Raw genomic sequence first — 23,647 nt, 5'->3', positions numbered from 1 at the left:
GAAATTCCCTATGACTTCATAATTTTCTTCTCAAACTGTCCTGTCTTGAACTAAGTGTGTGCCTTTAAGAGGAATTATGATTGTACTTCTGACTATGTATATATATTTAAATGAACGATTAATGAAAATTGTTCCCAATTATTTAAAAAAAAAAAAAAGAGGACTGTTTTGCGGAGGCAGTAGCAAACATTCCCTGATGTGTCATGACAGAGTCATTCTCAAAAACTAATGGCTAGAAAATTGAGTAAACATAGAACCAATAAAGAAAAGATTTCTTCACACCATGTGAAATCAGCGCAGAGGAGAGCACACTGCCATGGAAAATTTCGGGATAAGCACTGGGATTTTTTCATGATGATATCTCATGCTTGCAAGGCATCAGCTACAAAATGAAAAAATTCCTCCCCACGTATTAATACCACGGAGTTGACTGTTGCAGCCTGACCCCATTCTCCCCAGGGCCTTCCCACCCTATCCTTCTTTTGAGCACAGAGCACGACACCATATTTGATGAAACAGGACATTAATCAGGACTAATAAGATTCTTCTTCCTGTCACTCCTTGCAAGTATCTGACAGCATCTCTGAATAAGGAAACATTTCCAGGGGACACCCAATGGTTGGGATTTCTGTTCTAGTTTTTGAGTCCCTTGAGCTCTTCCTTTTCCCCATGCAATCTGTAAAACAAAAGGCATTACATAGCCAGCAGTGGGTCCCTTTTCCAAATTTAAATTTACCAAACTTGTGATCCCTATCAATGCTCCATGAAGCTAACCCACGGCCAGGGCCATCTTTCCTGGCTCCACTAGTTCTTTCATGAAAGAGAAGCTAAGTGAGAAGTCACTTACAGCCTATTCTCTTTTTTATTTTTATTTAAATATTTTATTTATTTATTTGACAGAGATCACAAGTAGGCAGAGAGGCAGGGAGAGAGAGAGAGGAAGCAGGTTCCCCACTGAGCAGAGAGCCCCATGTGGGGCTCGATCCCAGAACCCTGGGATCATGAGCTGAGCCGAAGGCAGAGGCTTAACCCACTGAGCCACCCAGGCACCCCTGTTACTGCCTATTTTCCAGGTAGGTTCAGAAGCAAGACTTAGGAACTCAAAATCCTGTCTCTAACCCTACCCTCATTAATTCACTTAACTCATGAATACTGACCAAGTACCATCATCCCATGCACCAGTGTTTATGTACAATAATAAGTATTTATAATGCATGCCAGCTCTGTGCTAGGCACTGCGGTAAGCACTTGCATTATCTTCCTATTAGATAATATTATCCATATTTTACATATGAGGAAACAGAGAGAGATGAAATATGTTGTCCAAGACTTCACATGCAGACAAGTCTAAATGCAAAACCCATGGTTTTCACCAGTGAGGGAAGGACGAAGTAGTTGTTTCCAAGGTGAGAGTTCTGGACATTACCAGGTACCCCTTGGGATGAGGAAGAAAAAGGCCAAGATTTAAAAAAAAAAAAAAAAAAAAGAAAGAAAGAAAGAAGAAAGAATAAAAAGAAAACAATTAAAACATAGAAAGGTAAGGAGCTATCATCATCCAGCAAATACAACTTTCCATTCAAATATGTTTTCATTACTGCTAAACTGACTCACTTCTTACGCCCTACAGGTAATACAAGAAAAAGTAAGACAATTCATGTATTCATATAGATCTGAACATGAGACTCACAAACAAGAAAGAAAAAAAAATGAAAGCAATCAAAAGTGGTTTCATCCCATGTGAAGTCCCAGATGTAAAATCTACGAGCTTAGGGGACAGAGAAACAACCCAAGCAGTAAGAGGTCCTCGTGAAAAGAGATCCCTGTGGGTTCAAGAAATCGAGGCCCTTTGGAAGTAACAGCAAAACGAGGATTTGACACGAGCGCCAGTAAACACCAACCATTACCCTAAACTGTGACCCCATCAGCGAAGCCAGGAGGGCAAGAGTAAGCAAAGGCATAGAGAGTTGTCCAGCCTCGCGGAGGTGGGGCAGTTCGTCTGGTGAACTAGTGGGAGCCGAGGGTGAAAAGACGGTTTGGGCCACATCTGGGCTGGCCTCGTCCGAAGGGCAGCCGGACGTCATGGACAGATTTTGTTCAGGGGAGAGAGGATTAAGGCAACGTTCGTGGAAGCACCATCAAAAGCAGAGGCTGGTGGATGACAAACTGGACAGAGGGAAAAATAACGCAGGGCTCTTCCTCTGGACTAGACTTCGAGGGTCAAAGGTAGACGCCCGCCCCCAGCTGGAAGCAGAGCCGCTGGGAGGGGAGGTATAGACGGGAAAGACCGACTTGAGGCGTGCCGAGTCCCCCACGCGCACGGCCCTCCGGAGCGCACGCGGCGAGGGCAGCGCGGGCCGGTGCGCGGACCCGTGCAAGCTGGGCCTGTCCCGCAGAGCAGCTAGAACCGCGCAGTCCAGGGCAGGGGACCCCCAGAGCAAACCGATCCGTCTGGTCCCCGCTCCCCGGCTCCTTCCGCAGAAGTCGAGCGGCAGATGGAAAAGTTTGGGGAGTCGTCCCCGGCTAGCAGGAGGGCATTTTCTCATTCCTCAAGCGTCCAGGTGTTCAGAAAGGGAGGGTGACATCCGGACCGTCTCGGCCACTCCTCCCCCGGGGCCTATTGTGACACTGGCCTCCTCGGACCTCGCCCCGGGGCCCTGGCCCCTCCTCCCCGAACTATAAAGGTCGCGGGCCGGGCCGCGGAGCTCACTCGCCGAACACACCTGGCGTCACGGGCCCGCGGCCGTCGGGTGGCCCGTCCAGGCTCTCCGCCGCGCTCCAGCCGCCGCGCCGCAGCCCGCGGGTCCCGGCCCCGAAGTGCGCTCCAGCCGCCTCGGCCCCGCAGCCCGGGCCCCTGCGCCGCTCGCCGCGGGAAGGAGGATGGAGCCGCGCCGCGCCCCCCGCGCCCCCCGCGCCCCCCGCGCCCCCGCGCTGCTGCTGTGCCTGGGTAAGAGCTCGGCGCCCCGCCCGCCGGCCTCGGGCGCTCCGGCCCGGCGCTCGCTCGCCCCCCGAGGCTGGGGTGCGCTCGGGTTCGCGGGACGCCGCGGGTTCCGCCCGTGCGTGGGGCGCTCCCGCCGGGGAAGGGCAGGGCCGTTGCCCGGGGTGGGCCGGGGAAGGGGTGCGGGCTGCCGGAGGGGTTTTACTGAAAAGCGTGCTGTTGCCCTCAGTGCTCGGCAGCAGCACTTCGTGCCGCTCCGTGCCAGGCCGAATAAAACGTTGAAAAGCCTCATTTCTTTCTTTTCGAAAACTGCCAGTTCTAGAAATCCGGAGACCGGGGAAGCCCGGTTGACATTCCGGGTTTTGCTCTGTCTTGTTGGGGGCACAGGGACTTAGAGCGCGAGTAGAGACTAGAGCCCTGCAAAAGAGACCTTTTGGTAAGAAGTGCTTTTCCTCCGGTCTTGGCAGTTTTCTCCATCAAGTCTGGTCGAGCTTCTGGGGGCGCTGGCGTCTCCGGGGGCAGCTTTGCGGGAGCTCCGGGGGTCACAGATTCAAACGTTGCTCTTGAGAACCTGGACCTGGAGGGACCTGGGCGGGTCCTGGCGGGGCTGCCAGCCCCTGCACCCCCAGCACCTGGAGGTTTCCGATTTCCTCCGGAAAGCCCGCGCCCAGGGAGGCCGACCCCGCACTTTTCTCTTGCTGCGTATCGCTGCCCATAGCCTGTAATTGATAAGTGCATTTTAATGCCTGCTTTTCTGTATTTGAGATGATTCAGTTCTTGTGAACGGGGAAAAAAAAAAAAATCCTTCTTGACGCCTCTGGTTTGGAAAAAGATATATGGTTTTTCTCTAATTCCCCACATTTCAAGAAGAATTAGGAGGTGTATAGGAAAATTTTAATAAGGAAATAAAAGTTGCCAGCCACACATTCCTCTTGGGGTTGCAGTGGGGCAAATTCCCCTAACAAATTAACTCTACCTATGCAGGATGTGACAGTTAAATTATTATTTCGACACGCCTTATCTGAGGGCTTGGAGACCTAATGACACGCATACTATGCATAGTTGGGACTTACTTGTACACGTTTAGGAAGAGAAGTAGAAACTGGATCTGTGGTGTCTGCCAAAACTGCTAAGAATGACTTGCTAGAAGATTCTGAGTAAATAATGTGGCTTTTCTATCTTTGTTTTGAAGGCTCTGTGAAAGGAATACAATTAATTGGAAAGGTGACAGACAGTCTTCCTAGAGTTAGAAATTAACCTAGAGGTCAGAATGGCTCAGTGTTTTGTTTTGTTTTGTTTTTTTTTTTTTTCTTCCACCTGTAGGGTTGCATCGGAACAATGTCTGTGTCTGTTCTGGGTCACTCATTGAATATTCTGATTTGAGACAGCAAGAGCCTATGAATAACCTGGTTACTACCCACCTAGAGAGTGTGTTGTGTGTGTTTTTGTTGTCATGAAAGTGTTTAACTTCTTTATTGCATTACTTAATTATAGTTCACCTATTTCATCAGCTGCCAAGCCCATTTCCAAATGAGCTAGGTCAGTTTCTGTTTTCCCAGTTTGTTTAGATATTTCTCTGCCACTAGGAAAGTTCCTGTTTGAAGTTCTCTATCATATCTCTATACCCTAATCAGGTCTGCAAGTCCAATAGTTTTATTCTAAAGCACATGTAAAAAAGACAAGGCTACCTGGCATTTCTGAAATTGCCTCCCCACGCCAAACAAAAGATTACCTAGAAATACTTTCCCCAGATGTCTGTTCTTGAAAAATTTGTTTCCGATTTCACAAATATTTTGTTACTTTTTTGTGTGTGTGCAACTTAGGTCTCTTTATGACTGTGGGAGAAAATGTAGATGACTTCAGCTCATCCTCTTGTCTCCAACACATATGGACTTAAATTGCTGCACATTCACACGATCAGTTGGTCACTTTTACATTTCATAAATATTTGATATTGATGTTCTTGCTTTCTGTAGTGGGAAAGTATGACCCAAATTCCCGCAGAAAAGTAGGGCTGAACTGAGAAGGTTCACACTTGGATTTGCTGGCACTTTTAGCTTACTGACTACTATGTAAAAGGATTGAGGTTCTCCCAACTAGATAACACACTTCTAAGTAATCTACAATTGTAGAACTGAAATACCGTTTTTAATTTTGTGACTGCTCCAGAGCAAAGAAGAGAAATTTTCATCTTGAGTTCTGCAATTAATGTTTAGAAAGGCTCCCTATCTAGAAGCCCACACTTTGACTGATACCCAAACGGGCTTCTGAGCATGTTCCTGAACACCATCTCCAAGACAGGTTAGTCCGACTTCTTTGTACAGCAACTGAGACCTGAGCAGAATAAACATTCTTGCCTGAGAATATGAGAAGCACAGGTCTCAGTAAGACATTGCTTCAGCTCAGAACTTGACTGTTGACTCTGAGAGCTTATGAACTGCCTGAGTTTGGACACCACCTGCCTGCTTTCCTCCAGCATCTTACCATGTAAGCAGTTTGGGTGCCTGGGGTGTGTGGTTCAGCACGGGGGCCCAAATCCAGGAAGTGGGAAAGAAATGAGCAGAGCCCAAGAAATGCGAGCTAACCATGTTGTGTGTCAAGTGTTTTCTAGGTATCATCTCATTTATTCCTTAAAATCACTGTAGGAGGAGTGCCTGGGTGGCTTAGTCTGTTCTGCTTTTGAGTCAGATCATGATCCTGGGGTCCTGGGATGGAGCCCTGCGTAGTAGGGCTCCCTGCCCCGTGGGGAGCCTGCTTCTCCCGTTCCCTCTGCCTGCCGCTTCCCCTGCTTGTGCGTGTGCTCTCTCTTTGTCAAATAAATAAATAAAATCTTTAAAAAAATTATTATTGTATGAGGTAGGTATGATTAGCCCTGGGACAAGTGAGGAGACGAACCCTAAGTGAAATCCAATGCATTACAAGGATTTAGAAATAGTAAACAGCGTGGTTGTTCTGGAAAAATGTGTGGGGGAGGCAAGGGGGCTTAATTATCAGAAGCAGAATATAAGTTACAGGTTCTAATGAGGAAGTTTCAGGGTGGTCTGGGGGCTGCCCCAAAACTTTAAACCTGTTATGGGGACAAGCATATGTATAAGAATGGTATTTTATGGTATCACTCAAAACCAGGCCCAGAAAGCACATGACTATTTTCTTTAATAGTTGAATTTTTACTTAACATATTTCAGCATTTTTCATCAACACGGACGGTTCCCAGGAAATGGCTTTTTTCCCCCACATAGTCATTATATCACTTGATTGAGGCCTTATTTCTGCATTTGCCTGATGTATATTAAGTAAATCAATCAAAGAGAAGGGTATCTATGTCTTTTTTATTCTTTGTATCTTTTTATAGTGTTGTGAATTTAATGTAGTATTATTAAGGGACTAAGTTGGAATCTACAGCACATTTTTTAAAAAGATTCATTTATTTGAAAGAGAGAGAGAGAGAGCGCAAGTGCTGTGGAGGAGGGGCAGAGGAGAGGCAGAGAGAGTCCCAAGCAGAGTTCCCGCGGAGCCCAGAGCCCACATGGTCTGGATCCCAGGACCCCGAGATCAAACTGAGCTGAAACCATGAGTCAGATGCCCAACTGACTGTACCACCCAGGTGACCCTGTAATATATTTCTATTAACACTGAGGAAATAAATATGTTTCCTCTGCTTAAAAAAAAAAAAAAAAAAGACAATATTCACTTTTAGTTGCTTTGGAAAAATTGAATTTGAATGCCTCCGTCCATTTTTGCCCAAGAATCTTAGATTTCCTGGTTAATGATCAGTTAAGAGATGCAAATGAAATGTGAGAAACCCTCTTGGAAGAGATGGTAAATTAAGGCGTGGTTCCCACAACTCTCAAGCTTCACTCTGAATATAGGCCTATGCAAATAGTCTAAGTAATACGGCTGTGACTGCTTTTGGAAACATTCCTTTGGAGACAATGGGAAGACTCCGCAGAGCCTTAATAGGAGAGATCTTTAGGGAGGAGCACGCTGACAGCCATCACCTTGGTATGGCAATTCTGGGAACTTCGAAAAAACGAACTAATACAACTAATTCAGTGTCCTCTGACAATGCAGTTGATGTAAAGTTGGTGTTTAGTTACAGGGCAAATAAAGGTTCAGTGACATTCTAGGTGAAAGCTGTGATTTGGTTAACAAGGACACTATTTATACTTAAAATTATAAAATAAATTGTAATTTCTTTTAAAGATTTATTCATTCATTGCAGAGAGAGCGAGAGAGCAGGGGTGTGGGGGAGGGGCAAAGGGAGAAAGAGAGAGAATCCCAAGCCAACTCTGCTCTCAGAGCTGGTCTCAAGGGTTGATCTCAGAACAAGACCAGCACCCCAGCCGACACCAAGAGCCAGATGCTTAATCGTCGGAGCCACCCAGACACCCCTATAATAGTATTTATGATACACAAGACGATTTGATGATTGTCCCAAAAGAAATGTTAACCCATAATTTCTTAGATCAAATATACTGAATTTTCAATTTGAGGCATGAAAGTGAGTGAAAAACAAATTCTTCTGAAAATATCCTCAGGATAAGGAGGCGGAAGCCTCCTTCTCATATATGTGGATAAACACACATGTTTATATATGTCAAACCTTATAGTTTTGAGTCAAGAGACCTAGTGTAAAGAACAGAGTCCATACCTCTGTTCCTTTATTTCATACTTTTAGGAAGATTTATTCCTCTTTGAGTCTCAGGTATCTCATCTATAAAGTGTTTTCAGGTTATTGTATATAGATGTGACAAATATAATGCTATTATAAAATAATAAAAAGCACTTTTAAAATTAGAGCTATGATCGTCATCAAGTGCTTTCTTTGAAAAAGCCTCATTGGATCCTAACAATAATGCCCTTTTTAGCTAGGAAGCGTCTTATCAATTCCATTTTTCAAATGAGAAAACAGACTTCCAAAGAAGTGAGTAAGCCAGGTTGTAAGGTTCCGTGTTTGAATATGCCCTGCCCTCTGCTGTGTCCGAGCTCACACTTTACTTTTAGCGCAAGCTCTACTCATCCTTTAAGACTGAAGAGAAGTTTCAAGCCTTCTTAGTGACCTGCTCCTCCTTCCTCCCACCACCCCCAAGTGAACCTGCAGGCTGCCTCTCTCTCCTTTGCGAGGTCCCCATCCCTGGTCCTACCCTTTTCACATTCGACTGTACGCGTCAGCCCTGTCTCCTGACTCCTGCCGTGTTTCTCTTTGACCGTCCATATTGTTATTGACTAAAATGCTCTACGTGATTGTTGGCTGCATGACTGGAATGGTACTATTTTTCAGAGTCCTCACCGCTATCTGTAAACTTCAAAACTGTTTTCTGAAAATGTGCTTGAGAGGCAAAATACTTTGAGTCTAAGCAATGGTTGTTGAAAATTCAATTATGTTTAATAATAAAATTTAATATTTTTTCTTCCCTGTTTTTCTTTTCTCTGTCACTTAATGTAGTTTGTATTCACTGATGGTATGCCTAATGAAATTCAAGCATATCTGCACTGTGTGCGTGTGTGAGAGAGAGAAAGAGAGACAGAGAGGAAGCCATCAAGCAGTGATATGACTGGACGATGGATAGTAAGAGAAAGAGAAGTATTGTTTTAGACATGAATGCAACCTTAGAGTAATCTAATCTAAATTCCATTCCCCCTCCCCCTGCCCCAGTCTACCCCATTCCTGAGGTCTGTTTTTAGAGATAAGGAAACCCAGGAGCAGGGGGATGACAGTATTACCTGGACAAGAAGTGGACTCCATACCTCACAGGTTTAGTACAGGTTTTTTCTGCCTTGGCTTTATTTACATTATGGACCAGGTAATTCTTGGTTGCGGGCTCTCCTAGGCCTTGCTGAGTGTTTAGCAGCAACTTCCGTCTCTAGCCACTAGATGTCAGTAGCGCGTACCCAGTCGTGACAGACAAAAATGTCTCCAGACATTGTCCAATGTCCCTGGTGGACAGTTTTACTCCAGATTGAGAACCACTAGGTTCGTGTATTTTCCATTTCTATAACACGTCACCACTCATAATTCACAGTCTGAATCAGTGCTCAAGTTGCCAAGGCAAACAAAATTAATATTAATGGTAAGCTGGATGCAAATACAAAATCAATGCTAGTGTTTAAAAAAATCAAGTCGGCGTTGGGAGGTGTGGTGAGTGCTGTGAAGTGTGTAAGCCTGACGATTCACAGACCTGTACCCCTGGGGCTAATAATACATTATATGTTAACAAAAATAATAAATTTTAAAAAAGCCAAAAAAAAAAAAGTCAAGTCAGAAATTTTTATTGCTGATTTTAGCACCAGTTGTCCTGAAGAAAGATGACTCTTTATACCTCTTACAATCATTGTGTTGCTAACCACCTCATGCTTCCTTTTAAAACTTAGTGCTTTCTTGGATCCCACCACCCTGAACTTCTTTTTCCTCCAGTTCCTTTGGCCATTTCTATCCATTTCTCATCACTTCTTTCCCCAAGTTCTGGTATTTTCCATTCCATATCATTTCCCTTGGAAGATGTGAATGGCTCCTATGCCTTTAATGGTCATATTTCCATATATGACTTTCATAGACTGCATAAATGTATTTGTCTTCTCTTATTCAAGAATGGTATTCCCAAATGTCTCCTAAGTAGAAACAGATTATATAGGAACTGCAACCTCAAAGTCCTTTACTCATGAGGTCTTCCCTTCCTGTCCACTAGCTGCCACCACAAAACCACTGTTCTGCCAATGTCTTCTACTTTCTACGGCACCACCATTCTTGGTATTTTCAGAAACGTGGCATCACCTATGAATTCTCTCCTTTCCTGCACACCCACACGTCTCTAGGCTGTTAACTCAGTTGAGGACAGGAACTCTGTCTTCTGCATTTATTTTCCTTTCAGCATTTTGTTCAATCTCTTGCATACAGAAAAACATCAATATTTATTGGACAAATATAATTTAAGATACGTGGTTACTAGGAGTCAGTCAAGGCTCAGGGGCTCCCCTTATTTCCCGTTTATGGGGCATAACTAAGCCCTTTCCACTCTTTCCACCACAGCTGCATATGTGTTTCTCGCTGAAGTTGAAGTTTCCCATGTTAACCAAAAAATACATTTTTGCAAAGTAAAATTTCTTAGAGATTCCAAAGTGCTAGTTGCATTATATAGGTTCTATGAAAGAAAAAAAGTAATTGACTTTGAGGCTTTTAAAATGACCTTTTATGTACCCATTTTTTGATGTTCACTTATTTAAAACTATTTGTTTTGAATTTCACTTTCAATAGTAGGCTTCTATAAAGAATGAATGATATGCTCATTAGTATGCTTTTAAAAATACCATTAAGTACTCAAAGCTTCAGGCCACAATATGGCCATGATGAAAAGAAGGCCTATGGCAAACATTCCAGACTGTTGCTCCTTTAGGAGATTTGTCTTTCGATATAATAATCTAATAATAATTTCAATGTCTGAATTGGGTCAGTAGGAATGGGTGTGGGGAGCAAGATGGATGAGACTAAAGGTAGGAAGGGTTATAAAAAGACTCCTCCATGGAACTCTTGAAGAAAAAAAGGATTTTCAATAGAACATTGGAAATACTACTCTAGAGATGAATCTTTGGCTTTTAGAGAATGGGAGTCCCATATGGAGAGCTCTTCATCACAAAATTCCAAACACCCAGATGAATATAAATTGTACCCTTTCCACGAGAGTTGATATGCATTCTCTTAGGAGAGCACTTTCATTATGAATAAGATATGCATCTTTAAATCCATTTTTAGGTAAAATAAACTATATCTTCACATTTTAGCTCACTGATTTCATGATTGAATAGTTTTAAGTATGGTCTTGTATGCAGACTAAAATGTATGAGCACACTGAAGTATGATTTAGGAATTACTACTAGAATTGAAGAGTATTATTTAATGCCTATGAATTAAAAAGCATGGCCTATTAAATCATTTCTTGCCATCTGACAAGAAGATTCTATGGCTACCTTTTAAAACTCAAAATTAAAAGAAGTCCTTATTTGTAACATACCAATTTCTGGTTTCATCCTGTGTTATTTGAAATAGTTATAGCTGGTTTTTACATTTATTATTTAAGGAAGCTTAGTTATAAGGTCAACACTGAAAAACTGTAGGAAGAGGATGGTGGCTGGAAAAAGGCAAGGTTTATATTCTCTCTCTCTTTCTCTCTCTCTGTAGTTCTCTGAAAAGTAGGCAGTTACTAAGAAACACTGACAGTAGTTCTTTTCAGGATCTGTTGTGCCAAGGTGAAGCCAGACCTTTTCTAATACTTGGATTTTAATCTTAAATGAGAAGGCATCTGGATATGTGGAAGGCTTATTCACCCACAAGACCCTACAAGCCTCCTATGTTACATACAAATCCTAAAATTATAGTCTGCGTGGAAGAAGGTAGGAAACTAACAGTCCATGAGCAGGGGAGGCATGTGACCACACCAAAAGCATGAACAAAGCGGATTTTGCTCCCTGTTTGGGCTGGGCGAACATTATGATTCATTATGAGTTGACTGTTCTGGTCTAAATATTCTAAAAAAGTTCAAAGTGGGAAAATGAGGTGCATCCCTTTCATTCTGTACCGACCTCCTTTTACCTGGGCTCACTCTGATTTGCTTCCTTGTTATTGGGGAGAGCCGTTTTATCCCTGAGAATTACCAGTTGACTTCACAGAATCGGCCAGTCAGTCAACCCATCACCGGATCCCAGGCTCCTTCTAGATGAGTCCCACTATGGAGTTGTGAGGAAGGCAGGTCAGAAGAAACCATGTGAAATAAAGACATTTCCCACCTCTGGCATTCCCGTTGGGCAAACACTTCTTAGTGGTTGGGGGCCCATGGCATTGAGTGCTACTACCCCCATTCGGACGAAGATCCTCCGCCTCTCCCACGCACGGGGCCCAGCATTGTGTAAGGATGTAGGCTCGGCCCTGACTCACAGAGCAGAGGTGATTTGTATCCTGTGAGTCACCTACACCACTTCCTGCTGGCACATTTGCGATGTCATTGAAACACAGTCTCTGAAAGGTGAAGGCGGAGAGATGTAGGGGTGTGCTTCGAATTCCTAAAACGCATTTGGAGATTTGACAGATATAATGGCCTCTAAAGGAATTTTGACTTTTATAGCATTATTGGAACAGAGTCCCAAAAGCCAGTTTTTGAGTTTACAGATCATTTACCCCATACCACCTTGCACACAATTCCTCTATACTTTATTCATTTATTTCTTAAAGCTTTTATTTATTAACTTGTCAGAGAGAGAGAGAGAGAGAGAGAGAGAGAGAAAGAGAGAACACAAGAAGGGGGAAAAACAGGCAGAGGGAGAAGCAGGCTCCCCGCTGAGCAAGGAGCAGGATGCGGGCCCCAGGACCATGGGATCATGACCTGAGCTGAAGGCAGACGCTTAACGACTGAGCCATCCAGGCCTTGAGGTACTTTTGTTACTTAGAGTTTTTCACCCGATCTGTTTTCTGGTACACTGACACAATCCCAGATCCTTAATATCCTAGTGAATTATTTTCTTAGCAGAGACCTGTGGTCAAGGATTAAAAACTCAGGAAGAGTATTTGCAATTGAATCAGAAGCCATCACTGTTCAAATAACACTAAATCATGAAAAAAAAGAAAACAAAACAAAACCCTCTAAGATTAAGGAAATATATGTATAGGACTTGAGCATCTATTCCTTCCCGGTATAATTTTAAAATAATGCGTGGTGATTCTTCAGGGTGACAGGGTGGTGGATATCAGTCAGAATTCTCCATGGGTTGACTTTTTCAATATTTGTATCTGCTCGTTCTCCTGTTCTGCCAGAGTTCGCAAGGGCGTGGGACAGAGATGAAGCAAGACTGAGAATCACTCTTTTAAAGCAACAGAGCTGTGCAGAGGGACTGGGATTTCGCACCCATTTTGCTATTTGCTTGGCTGTGTACATCCACGATGGAACTGCAGCCTTTCATCTGAGAAAAATATTTAAAAGTATGTACAGTTTCATCTGTAAAAGACCCGGATGTTGAATTCATGAGACGAGTCTCATAGAAACCATCCCCAAGCCATGGACTATGTCCAAGGGAGCGTCACAGGTTAGGAGAGCCCAGTTTTTGTGGAGGCACGCCCTGCACTGAGCATTCTTTAATTCACAAAGACAAATATTTCACCTGTGGCCTAACCAGGTGGAACCAGTGGGAAAACTAACAACTACTAAAAACCTTAAAAAAAAAAAAAAAAAAGCCTAAGAAGCAAAACCCCAAGACAATTAGCTAAATTCTGTAATAGTTGTAGGTTGCTGTTGTCAGTAAATCCAAACAGGAAAGGCTAGTCTCTGATTTCCACAAAAGCTGGGGAAAAGAGCTTCAAATGGATGTTTGCCTGGTGGCCCTGGGGTTGGCCAGAGAATTGGTAACGTTTTGGCCAAAGCCTTTCTCTTAGTTGAGGAAGCTTCTAGGCATAGGCGTGTCAAGGATGTAAAAACACACATCTAGAGCGCCAGTTTGTGTGGAGCGGACTGTGTGAGTTAGAGGGTTTAATTCTTTGATAGAAAAAGTTCATGGCAGAATCAAATTGAGAAGCAGAACAAAATTGGCTTGGATGAGAATCTAGCCCCACCTTCCACAAAAGGCTATGTAGACAAAGTTATCTTTTTTCTATCTCTGTTAGAATGACAATGAAATCCAGACTTTAGCCTTTTTTTTTTTTTTTTGGCATTTAAGAAAGATGATTTATTTTTTCTGTAAGACCGATGGAAGCAGTATTTTTATTGCAGGAGAAGTATGGAGTGACAAGATAGTTCTCAACTTTTCCAAACAGTGTTGTCAAATCACTGAAAGATTATGAGACTTGCTGAACAAAGATGAATTCCTAACTCTTATTTTCTAAGGTCGCTAACAACATACTCCGTCTTGGACAAGACATTTAATTTAACTGCACTAGGTCGTTTGGGGTTAATAACTACTTAATAGGATTGTTCTAAGGGTCAAGTTTGAAACATTATGAAACCATAAGCTATGATGCTGATGTGTAATTCCGTTTTTAGCACCTCAATAATATGCAATATGCTTAAAATATAGACATCTCTGGTTGAGAAAAAAATAAAATCCTTTCTTAAGTGGATTAAATCATTCTTTAAAATAGCCAAATACAAAGAGATTTGTAATCTTAGTAGAGACCAGTAGAGGGCACTACCCACGTGCAGTGCTAAAACTGGAGGCAGGATCAAGGGCATCATGAACTCTGATGGGAGTCTCCAGTACGCTGGGCATTTTGGAAAAACATCATTTCATTTAATTCACCCCCAAACTCTGGAAGGTAGAGGAAACTGAGACCCAGAAAAGTTAATTAAGTTTTCCAAAATCACATAACTCGAACTTTCTCCCAGGAATGCCTTTCCATCATATTTTGTTTTCTCCCTACGGGATTAAATACCCTGCTTCAATTATATTTACCCTGGTTTGTCTGGTGATGGTTATTATCCTCTAGTATTATTGCCCCTTTCCAAGTTCATGATGTGGCCCATTAACAGCGTTGCTATGCACCCTTGGGAAAGTTAAACTCTCTTTGTCTCCGTTTTCTTTCATGTCTAGCGGGGATAACAGTAGCATCTTCTCACGCGAGTCGTCGAGTGGATGAAATGAGATAATATAGATGAGGAGGATAAGAACCACGTCTGCACATGGTCCATGTTCATAAGTGTTAACTTATGCTGCCAACTTATGCTGGCAACACTTATGCTGCCAACTACGGCAACTAATGGTCTCGCTGCCATTAGTACTTATTATACAACCGTTACTCCTGTCGACTAGAAAGAAGGGTGAAGGGCAAACGCTCGACTCCTAGACAGAAGCAGCTAAATCCTCTTCAGGTGCAATTTAAAGGATCCTTCTTATGCTTTCTCTGCAAGTCAGAAACTACTCGAGTCATTCTGGAGCCTGTTTTCCAACGTTTATCTTTAAGTGGTAAATACATGATAAAGAACCTCAGACTTTTGCGGGGCCGATGGAAACTGGGTTCTGGGGCTCTGTGGTTCATGTAGGATGGACGTTCATTCCCATACTAGATAGGAAATGTTCTGACTTTACTTAGATTACATTTTATTAATTAACACCTACTTTTGCACGTAGTACCATGCAAAGAGTAATGTAGGCACTTAGATCAACAAGGAACATATCTAAGGTTGAGAGTCTTGTTTTGTTGCCACCGGAAATAGAACCTGAGTTTCATTAAAGCCTTCTTTTGTTGATAGGTTCTACTTTGGAGCGTTGCTCTGAATACTCCGAGGATGAAAATAGTGAAAATTCTCCAATTTCAATTGCTAAGCTTCTTAAGAAATAAAACTTCACAATCAGGTCTTTGACATTTAGAGCAGGTCAGCCCTGTAACCAGGAATGTTAGGCCAAGTTTTTCACCCTTGGACAGGGAGCCAGGGGCTCATTTATTTTCAGTGATGTGCCTGTTTTCATGAATTAGTTTCTTTTATGGTTTTGATGAATCAAATTAGAATTCTTAAAATAATTAAAATGACCCTAGAGTACTGTGGTTATCTGGAAATCTAATCAGGGTTTCTTTCTTTGAAGCACTATTTATATATTTGGTTTCCTCCCCAATAAATAGGTCTCCATCTTCTCCAAGCAGTTCTGGGCACCACGGTGATTCCTTCGTGCATCCTGGGAGAATCTGAAGATAACTGCACAGCATTAGGTAAGCCCAGCTTTGCCAGAGGGCATCAGCACATCACGCGTTTGTAACAGAAATGTACTCAAAGAGGACGGATATGTGATAGCGTAGAAGAAAGGGGGGGATAACTGCTAGGTTAGAATCATTTTTTTAATGCCCTTATGAACTAGTGGTCTGGAAATTTTATATAAAAGACTAACTGGTGGGAGAGGGACTGGGCATCTTGTTATATAGAAAAATTAGATCTTAAGAAGATAGGAAACAATGAAATAAGATTCTGATTTCATCTGGCTTTGCTGTGAATCCATCATTAGAGGTTGGATCCCGGGCTAAAATGGGAAAATTTAAACTTTGTACTCAGTAGATAATCAATATATTTTGTTATTTTTTATAAAAGGGACAAATGATGCCCTTTCTTTCTAGTTAAAACATTCATTCAGAAAATATTTACGGAGTACTTAATACCTGTCAACCACCGTGCGTAGGCATAGAATCCAAAGAGAAGTGATGCGTGGTCTGGTTCCCTCCAGGACTCCCGAGGACTCTGGATGTGGTCCAGGAAATCTAATTTATTTATTTATTTATTTTTAAATTTCTTTTCAGTGTAACAGAATTCATTGTTTATGCACCACACCCAGTGCTCCATGCAATCCGTGCCCTCCATAATACCCACCACCAGGCTCCCAACCCTCCCACCCCCCCGCCCCTTCAAAACCCTCAGATTGTTTTTCAGAGTCCATAGTCTCTCATGGTTCACCTCCCCTTCCAATTTCCCTCAACTCCCTTCTCCTCTCCATCTCACCATGTCTTCTGTGTTATTTGTTATGCTCCACAAATAATCGAGACCATATGGTAATTGACTCTCTCTGCTTGACTTATTTCACTCAGCATAATGTTCATCATCACTAGCCATCAGGGAGATTCAAATTAAAACCACATTGAGATAGCAATTAGCAAGACAGGAAACAACGTGTGTTGGAGAGGATGTGGAGAAAGGGGAACCCTCTTCCAATGTTGGTGGGAATGCAAGTTGGTGCAGCCACTTTGGAGAACAGTGTGGAGATTCCTGAAGAAATTAAAAATAGAACTTCCCTATGACCCTGCAATTGCACTCCTGGGTATTTATCCCAAAGATACAGATGTAGTGAAAAGAAAGGCCATCTGTACCCCAGTGTTTTTAGCAGCAATGGCCATGGTCGCCAAACTGTGAAAAGAATCAAGATGCCTTCAACGGACGAATGGATAAGGAAGATGTGGTCCATATACACTATGGAGTATTATGCCTCCATCAGAAAGGATGAATACCCAACTTTTGTAGCAACATAGACGGGACTGGAAGAGGAGATCTACTTTAGATCTCATCTGAGTATTGAGTCGAGGGTTGTCTTGAGGAACCAACCTATTTCCCACAATAATTTCACCTTCGCTCTTGTTCTCCTTTGTGTTATGACTCCACTATTTAGGTTTTGTTTTGTTTTGTTTTGTTTTGTTTTTAGTTTTATTTAACTTCCAGTTGGTTCACATATAATGTACTATTAGTTTCTAGTGTACACTATAGTGATTCAGCACTTCATACATCGCTCGGTGCTCATCACAAGTGCACTCCTTGATCCCCACCACCTGTGTCACCCATTCTCCTACCCTCTCCCCTCTGGTAGCCATCAGTTTGTTCTCTAGAGTTATGAGTCTGTCTTGATTTGTCTCTTTCTCTCTCTTTTTACCTTTTACTCATTTGTTTCTTAAATTCCACATATGAGTGAAATCATAGAGTATTTGTCTTTCTCTGTCTTATTTCATTTGGCATAATGCTCTCCAGCTCCATTCACATCACTGCAAATGGCAAGATTTCATTCCATTATATACGTACCCATGTATACGTATGTATATACCGCTTCTTTGTCCCTTCCTCAGTTTGTCACCCCACTTTGTCCTTTCCTCAGGACACTTGGGTGGTTTCCATAGGTTGGCTATTGTAGATAATGCTGCCATAAACCTTGGGGTGTATGTACCCCCTCAAAATAGTATTTTTGTTCTCTTGTCCTCCTTCATCATTGGGCTCTCTAGAAGTTTGGTCTGAGTCCCTCCTTTTTGTTGTTGTTGTTGTTTTGTTTGTTTGTTGGAGCAGGAGTATTACAATCAAAATGCTATTGTTTGATTATTTCATAAGCATCCTTCACATTTTAGTAGCCAAATCATCCTAAAGTGAATTTTACATACAGGTTCCAACACTATTTCTAATGAGGCTCCTGTTTTCATTATTGTATTTGTCTATCCAAGACACCTGTAAGTCAGGATTTGCGTAGTTCAGATCTTGTGGTTACAGATGTTGGGGAGGCTTTGATTGGTGTTTTTGACAGTAGCCTTAACAATTTGGGAATGCGGGGGCACCTGGATGGCTCGGTGGGTTAAGCCTCTGCCTTCGGTTCAGGTCATGATCCCAGTGTCCTGGGATGGAGCCCCACATTGGGCTCTCTGCTCAGCGGGGAGCCTGCTTCCCTCCACCCCCTCTCTGCCTGCTTCTCTGCCTACTTGTGATCTCTCTCTATCAAATAAATAAATAAAATATTTTTAAAAAATTGGGGAATGCGCATTAAAACATGCCTTCCTGTCTTAAAACCCATTGTAGAATTTTGTTCTCTTGAATTAATTAATGGATTCAGTTTGCAATAGCTTTTGGAATAACGTACAGCACACTTATTTTGAGATTTGAAAAAAATCAGGCAAACTTGGGTTAAGTGAACAAGTGTGGAGGATAATGATTTTTGTGTGTCTTAAAATTGCTTTTTCTGTCCTTCAAGATTCTCATTTGTGAATTAAATCCCCAGGTCTTACTTTGTTTATTTAGTCTGTGGGACATTTTCCTTAGGGGCCAAATGTTTGTTTATTGGTGTAGAGAATGTGATAACTACAGCGACTTCCTACTCCTAAAATTTCTCTTCAGCTGATTGGCACCTGACCTGCTTTGCTACAGTAGTTCAGTGTTTATCATAAGAAAGGGGGAGGAATGCTTTAAAGGAAGCCGCAAAATATATCCAGCTTTCCATTCCCATCACAGTTCAGGTAGAAGACAACCCACGTATGGCTCAAGTGTCAATAACCAAGTGTGACTCCGACATGAACGGCTACTGTTTGCACGGACAGTGCATCTACCTGGTGGACATGGGTCAGAATTACTGCAGGTAAGACGCCAAAACCAAACAAAAAACTGTGGTTTTTTCTAAACCTATATTCTAGGTTTTTTATTTTTCACTTTTTTTAGTTTTTGAAGTTGACCTCTATTTCCATGGGCCGTAGTCTATACATACTATTAGCAGGCAGTTATACAAGCTATTAGGAACTTCATTAAGTGAGTTTTTTAAAGGTACGGAACAAACAGTAGCTCTCCAATCATACAGACACTTCAGGGTTGCAGAGTGGGGAAGGCGTGGGTGGCTCTGTCTCATACTTGTCGGGATGGCAGTTCCACTGGACGTTTACCTCAGCCCTGTTTTATGAGTTAATTGCACTGATTTAGACAAAAAGCACCTCCCCCCTACAAACCTTACAAACACCATTGGAGGTCCTCAGCCAGCTTGTCCTGTTACCCCCAGGGTTGAGCTTTGAGCAGTGAGGTGCCCTTTATCAATGTTGGCCCTGCTCTAGGGTCAGTATCTGGATTCCTGTCTCCAACTTTTGGCAAACCTTGTTGAATTCTTGCAAGACAGTGTGAGATTACTTCTTAGACAACTAATTCATAATAATAATTTCTTTTTTACGTAACTGATCTTTTTCTCGTATTTTTCTTTAGGTGTGAAGTGGGGTACACTGGTGTCCGATGTGAGCACTTCTTTTTAACTGTCCAAAAGCCCTTGAGCAAAGAATACGTGGCGCTGACTGTGATTCTCATTATCTTGTTTCTTATCATAGTCGCTGGTTCCATATACTACTTCTGCAGATGGTAAGCCGGGGCTTTGCACCTGCTTCTATAGACTATTTTTAAACAATACAGACTTACAAACTGGATAAAACTATGAACAAAGTGTAATTTGGAAGGATAAGGTAGATTCTGCAATGATATTTACGAAGAAGTTTTAATGGTGGAACATATGGATTTAACTCTACTATTAGCTCTGCTATTTCCTTTTTTCTTTTTCTTTCTTTCTTTTTTTTTTTTAAATAGAGAGCAGAGCAAGAGGAGAGAGAGATCACAAGTAGAGGGAGGGGCAGAGGGAGAAGGAGAGGTAGGCTCCTGCTGAGCAACGTGATTCTTGATCCTGGGACCTGAGCCAAAGGCAGACACTTAACCAACTGAGCCACCCAAGTGCCCCAGAAATACTGGTTTTTGAGAAAGAAAGAAGGAAGGAAAGAAGAAAAGAGGGAAGGAAGGAAGGAAGAAAAAAACAAGAAAGAAAGAAAAGGAAGAAGAGAGAAAAAAGGAAAGGAAAGAAAGAAAAAAAGAAGGGAAGGAGCGAGGAATGAGAGAGAGAAAGAAAGAAAGAAAAAGAAGGAAGGAGGGAGGAAGGAAGGAAGGAGAGAGAGGAAGATACTGAGAGAGAGAAGGGAAGGAAGGAAAGAAAAAGGAGAGAGAGAGAGAGAGAATGAAACACCCAGGCTTACGTTTGGTCCCATGCTCTTCTGGAATTTTGTAATTTTCATGACATGTTCAAGTCTCAGAGAAGTCCTTTAACTGTGTTTCACCATTTCCTCTTCCAACTGACCACAGAACACTCCCTCTTTCTCCCTCCTTTTTCTCCTCTTGTCCAACCTAAACCTGTTGACCTTCATCATTCCGGAGACACTATGCTGATGCACCTTTTGAGTCCACATGTTGGTTTATTTGTTAGCAAGCTTTGTTCTTATTACTATTAACTATGGTGCTAACAGCTTCATTTCTGAATATTTCTAGGTACAGAAATCGGAAAAGTAAAGAACCCAGGAAAGAATACGAAAGGGTGACGTCAAGGGATCCAGCATTGTCACAAGTCTGAATGAGGCCATTAAGCTATGGACAGGGAGTCATAGCATGGCTAGTAATGTTACTATTCCTATTTTATTAATAATATTTATGTTGGATCACATGTTAAGTCTACAATGATACATTTTTAATATACTTGTATTTTTTTATTTTTGTTTTATTTTTGACAGACTATTTGCTAATATATAATATATAAAAAATATATAATGTAGAAAAAAAGTCAATATTTTTGTAAGAAATAATTTCCTGGGACTAAATGCGTTAGCTCCAAAGCTAGTTGCTGGCTACACAATGTCTCAGAGTGAATGATGTCTAGCTTGTAGCTCAGGAAGTGTCACAGATGACAGATTTCTGTTAAGCCTAAATATATGGTCAGATCAACTCAATAAGTGTATTTTCCTACTCCTCCAATTAACAATGATTGGTTTGACCGTATTGTAGTTCGATGTATGACTTGGTGCACGGTGTTATGTATTAAAACACTAATGCAATGGGAATTGAGGAGAAGCCAGTCTAGATCCTGGGCTAAAGGCTGCACACTGGGGACAACCTAAACTGGGAAGGACTGCGTCCTACCCCCATCCTTCCCTGTGGCTGTGTTTAGTGCTCGGGAAGGCAGGTGGGCAGCTCCTTATTCCACCTCACAGCTCCTGAGGACACGAGTCATCCACCTCCAATGTCTCCTTGCATTAAATGAATTGACAACTTCATTTCATACCATCTTTCATGTAAATAGTAGGCATTTTATAGCTTTTCTTTTCAGTACATTTATGTGATGTAATTTGCTCACCAGACAATTAAAAAAAAAAAAATCCACACTTGGAGCCCACATTTGGGCTTCTCTTCAAGAGTACTTCTTTTTGTAGGGACTTTGACTAAGAATCCTAAGATTAAATTATAGTCCAAAGTTTGAGGGACTATAGTCCAAAGTTTAAAGCACAAGACAAGAATTCTATCTATTGTTCAAAGATGGAAATACAATTATTTCATCTTCTATGAAAGAGTTTTAACTTAAAACATTGCAGTTAAGTAGCTCCTTCTACAACTTAAAATTATATGTTTAAAATAATCTCCTGATATAGGAAATGGAAGAAATAGATCAAAGTGTATTTTCCCAAATGAACAAATTCATTTGAAAACTTGTAAAATGTAGAGACTTAACCTAAATGCCTTCTTTTGGAGACTTGAGATGAAACCAGGGCCCTGTCTTCTGTCTTTTGTTTATTCTGGGGGGAAGAGACAGGTTTTTCTTGTGTTTGAGCACATGGTCTCTGTGAGTTAAGAAGGGTGCTTGGGGCAACCACATAAGGAACCACAGTTGCCAGGGAGGGTCTATCCTTTCCCACCTTTTTTTCCTGGCAGGTGCAAGGGCAACAGAGGGACAATGAATCATGGCTGACTTCTGAATTGCCAGGTGCCAGGATTTGTCTCCATATGGATCTCTTCATTGGTACCCTGGTTTTTTTGTAAGACTCTTTCCCAAAGTATTGTATCTGGTCCCTTACCTTTAGGGGAAGAATGTGTGTGTGTGTGTGTGTGTGTGTAAAATATACATATATAAAATACATATAAAATATACAGATTCATATACAAATACACATGTACTCATGAGCCCGATCATAGAACTATAGTCATTTGTAGCTCTTTCAAAAATATATGAAACTCAAAAACAAGCTAAAGAGAAATAAAATGAAATTCAGTGAGATCTAAAAGGATATTTCTGGCTCCCATTTAATCCAGCTGAAGTCAAATGTGCTGTGTAAGAACACATTTTAGGTCCTACACATCCTTACTGACACCTACTAGATGTAAATGGAGTCTGCCTATTTTAAGTGATCTTGATGGTGTCAAAGCAAATTGACTTACTGAGAAATCAACAGCAATTCACATATTTTATTTACAAAAAGAGAGTTATATTGGTTTGTCTTAAACATATCAACTCATATTATGTATGTAACTAATTGTAAATAGTTTGCTGTGTTTCTAATCTTAAGGATGCTCAAGAAACTAGCCCCTGTAAAATCTAAATCTTCATTTATAAATGGATATTAAATAATAAAAAGATATGGCCTAGACTGTGTTCTATGGGTGAAAATAGGCCAGAAACAATTGTTTTAATGAGGATAATGCTGAGCACACCTAGCAGATGGTTGCCGTCAATATACATTTCCTACAAACAACGGAAAGAGTTGGGTTCATATTTATCTTCTTTATTTTACAGATTTCTAACTATATATATTTCTAGAAGAGGTTATATTTATCCAGTGTACTGAGAACAAATGCTGTCAGGGATTGTCAATTTTTGTATTGGAAATACACATACTAGTTTCTAATTTCTGTTGAATTCAGTAATCTTGTTTTGAAAAGCTCATGTCTGATCCGCATTGTCATTTTTGCTCCAGTGTCCACCTTGTGGACTTTGGAGGGAAAAAATGTGTTTAACTTGCTGCCCAATATTTTCTGATTTTTTTCTACTCTTACTCATATGGGAGAAAGGGAGTAACAACTTGCAAAGCAATGTAAATTTTTAATGTTTTAGCGAAAAGTAATTTTGTCTAAAGCATGTCTGTTATCCAAACTGGATGGCACTAACTGTAAGATAGTATATTTTCCTCTTTGCTGTTTTTGCACTCTGTAATTGCACTTTTTAAGTTCAAGAGCCATTTTGGTATACAGTTTATATTGAAGATGCTATGGAACATAAAGTTGTATTGCATACAGTTTAAGCTAACTTATTTGACAATGGATTTTATCAGAGTACTGAATTGTATCAATTTGTTTGTGTTCAATATCAACTTTGATAATTGTGTACCTTAAGATATTGAAGGAGAATATAGTACTTTACAAGATGTTAATGTTTATTTATTTTTGTTGGGAACTGGAAAAAAATACAACTAAGAAATAAAAATGCATTATGTATTGTGCATTAAAGAGTTTCACTGGTAAATGGAGTCTCTCTCTTTTTTCTTTTTCTTATTAAGTAAAAATAGTGACAGGGCTACAGTGTGTTTAGATATAAAGACTTAGAAAGGTAGAAAGATAATAGTCTTCGTTTGGGAAAGCATCATATAAATTTATTATATTTATGGCTTACCACCATGAA

General features: G+C 41.3%; 1 protein-coding gene across 2 annotated transcripts; it reads left to right on the top strand.

Annotated features, from left to right (window-relative positions):
• The first annotated feature begins 2,801 nt into the window (after positions 1-2,801).
• On the top strand, positions 2,802-23,491 carry EREG (epiregulin). 2 transcript variants are annotated; one of them, XM_082728213.1, is made up of 5 exons: positions 2,802-2,944; positions 15,528-15,614; positions 18,646-18,769; positions 19,378-19,527; positions 20,476-23,491. In XM_082728213.1, exons 1-5 carry the CDS (start codon positions 2,878-2,880, stop codon positions 20,555-20,557), a joined length of 510 nt encoding a protein of 169 aa, XP_082584339.1. In that variant the 5' UTR covers positions 2,802-2,877; the 3' UTR covers positions 20,558-23,491. The 2 variants fall into 2 exon arrangements, with proteins under 2 accessions (XP_082584339.1, XP_082584340.1); XM_082728214.1 differs by lacking the exon at positions 2,802-2,944 and adding an exon at positions 15,157-15,262.
• Positions 23,492-23,647: the final 156 nt, after the last annotated feature.

This window comes from Mustela nivalis (genome assembly GCF_964662115.1).
Source record: "Mustela nivalis genome assembly, chromosome: 4".
NCBI classification, from domain to species: domain Eukaryota; kingdom Metazoa; phylum Chordata; class Mammalia; order Carnivora; family Mustelidae; genus Mustela; species Mustela nivalis.
Note: the sequence above shows the minus strand (reverse complement) of the source record. Positions and strands in the feature narration are given on the sequence as shown.

Coding starts and splice junctions, on each gene's coding strand:
- EREG (XM_082728213.1), top strand. CDS start 2,878: ATGGAGCCGCGCCGCGCCCCCCGCGCCCCCCGCGCCCCCCGCGCCCCC. Junction 18,770..19,377: donor ATGGGTCAGAATTACTGCAG/GTAAGACGCCAA, acceptor ATTTTTCTTTAG/GTGTGAAGTGGGGTACACTG. Junction 19,528..20,475: donor ATATACTACTTCTGCAGATG/GTAAGCCGGGGC, acceptor GAATATTTCTAG/GTACAGAAATCGGAAAAGTA.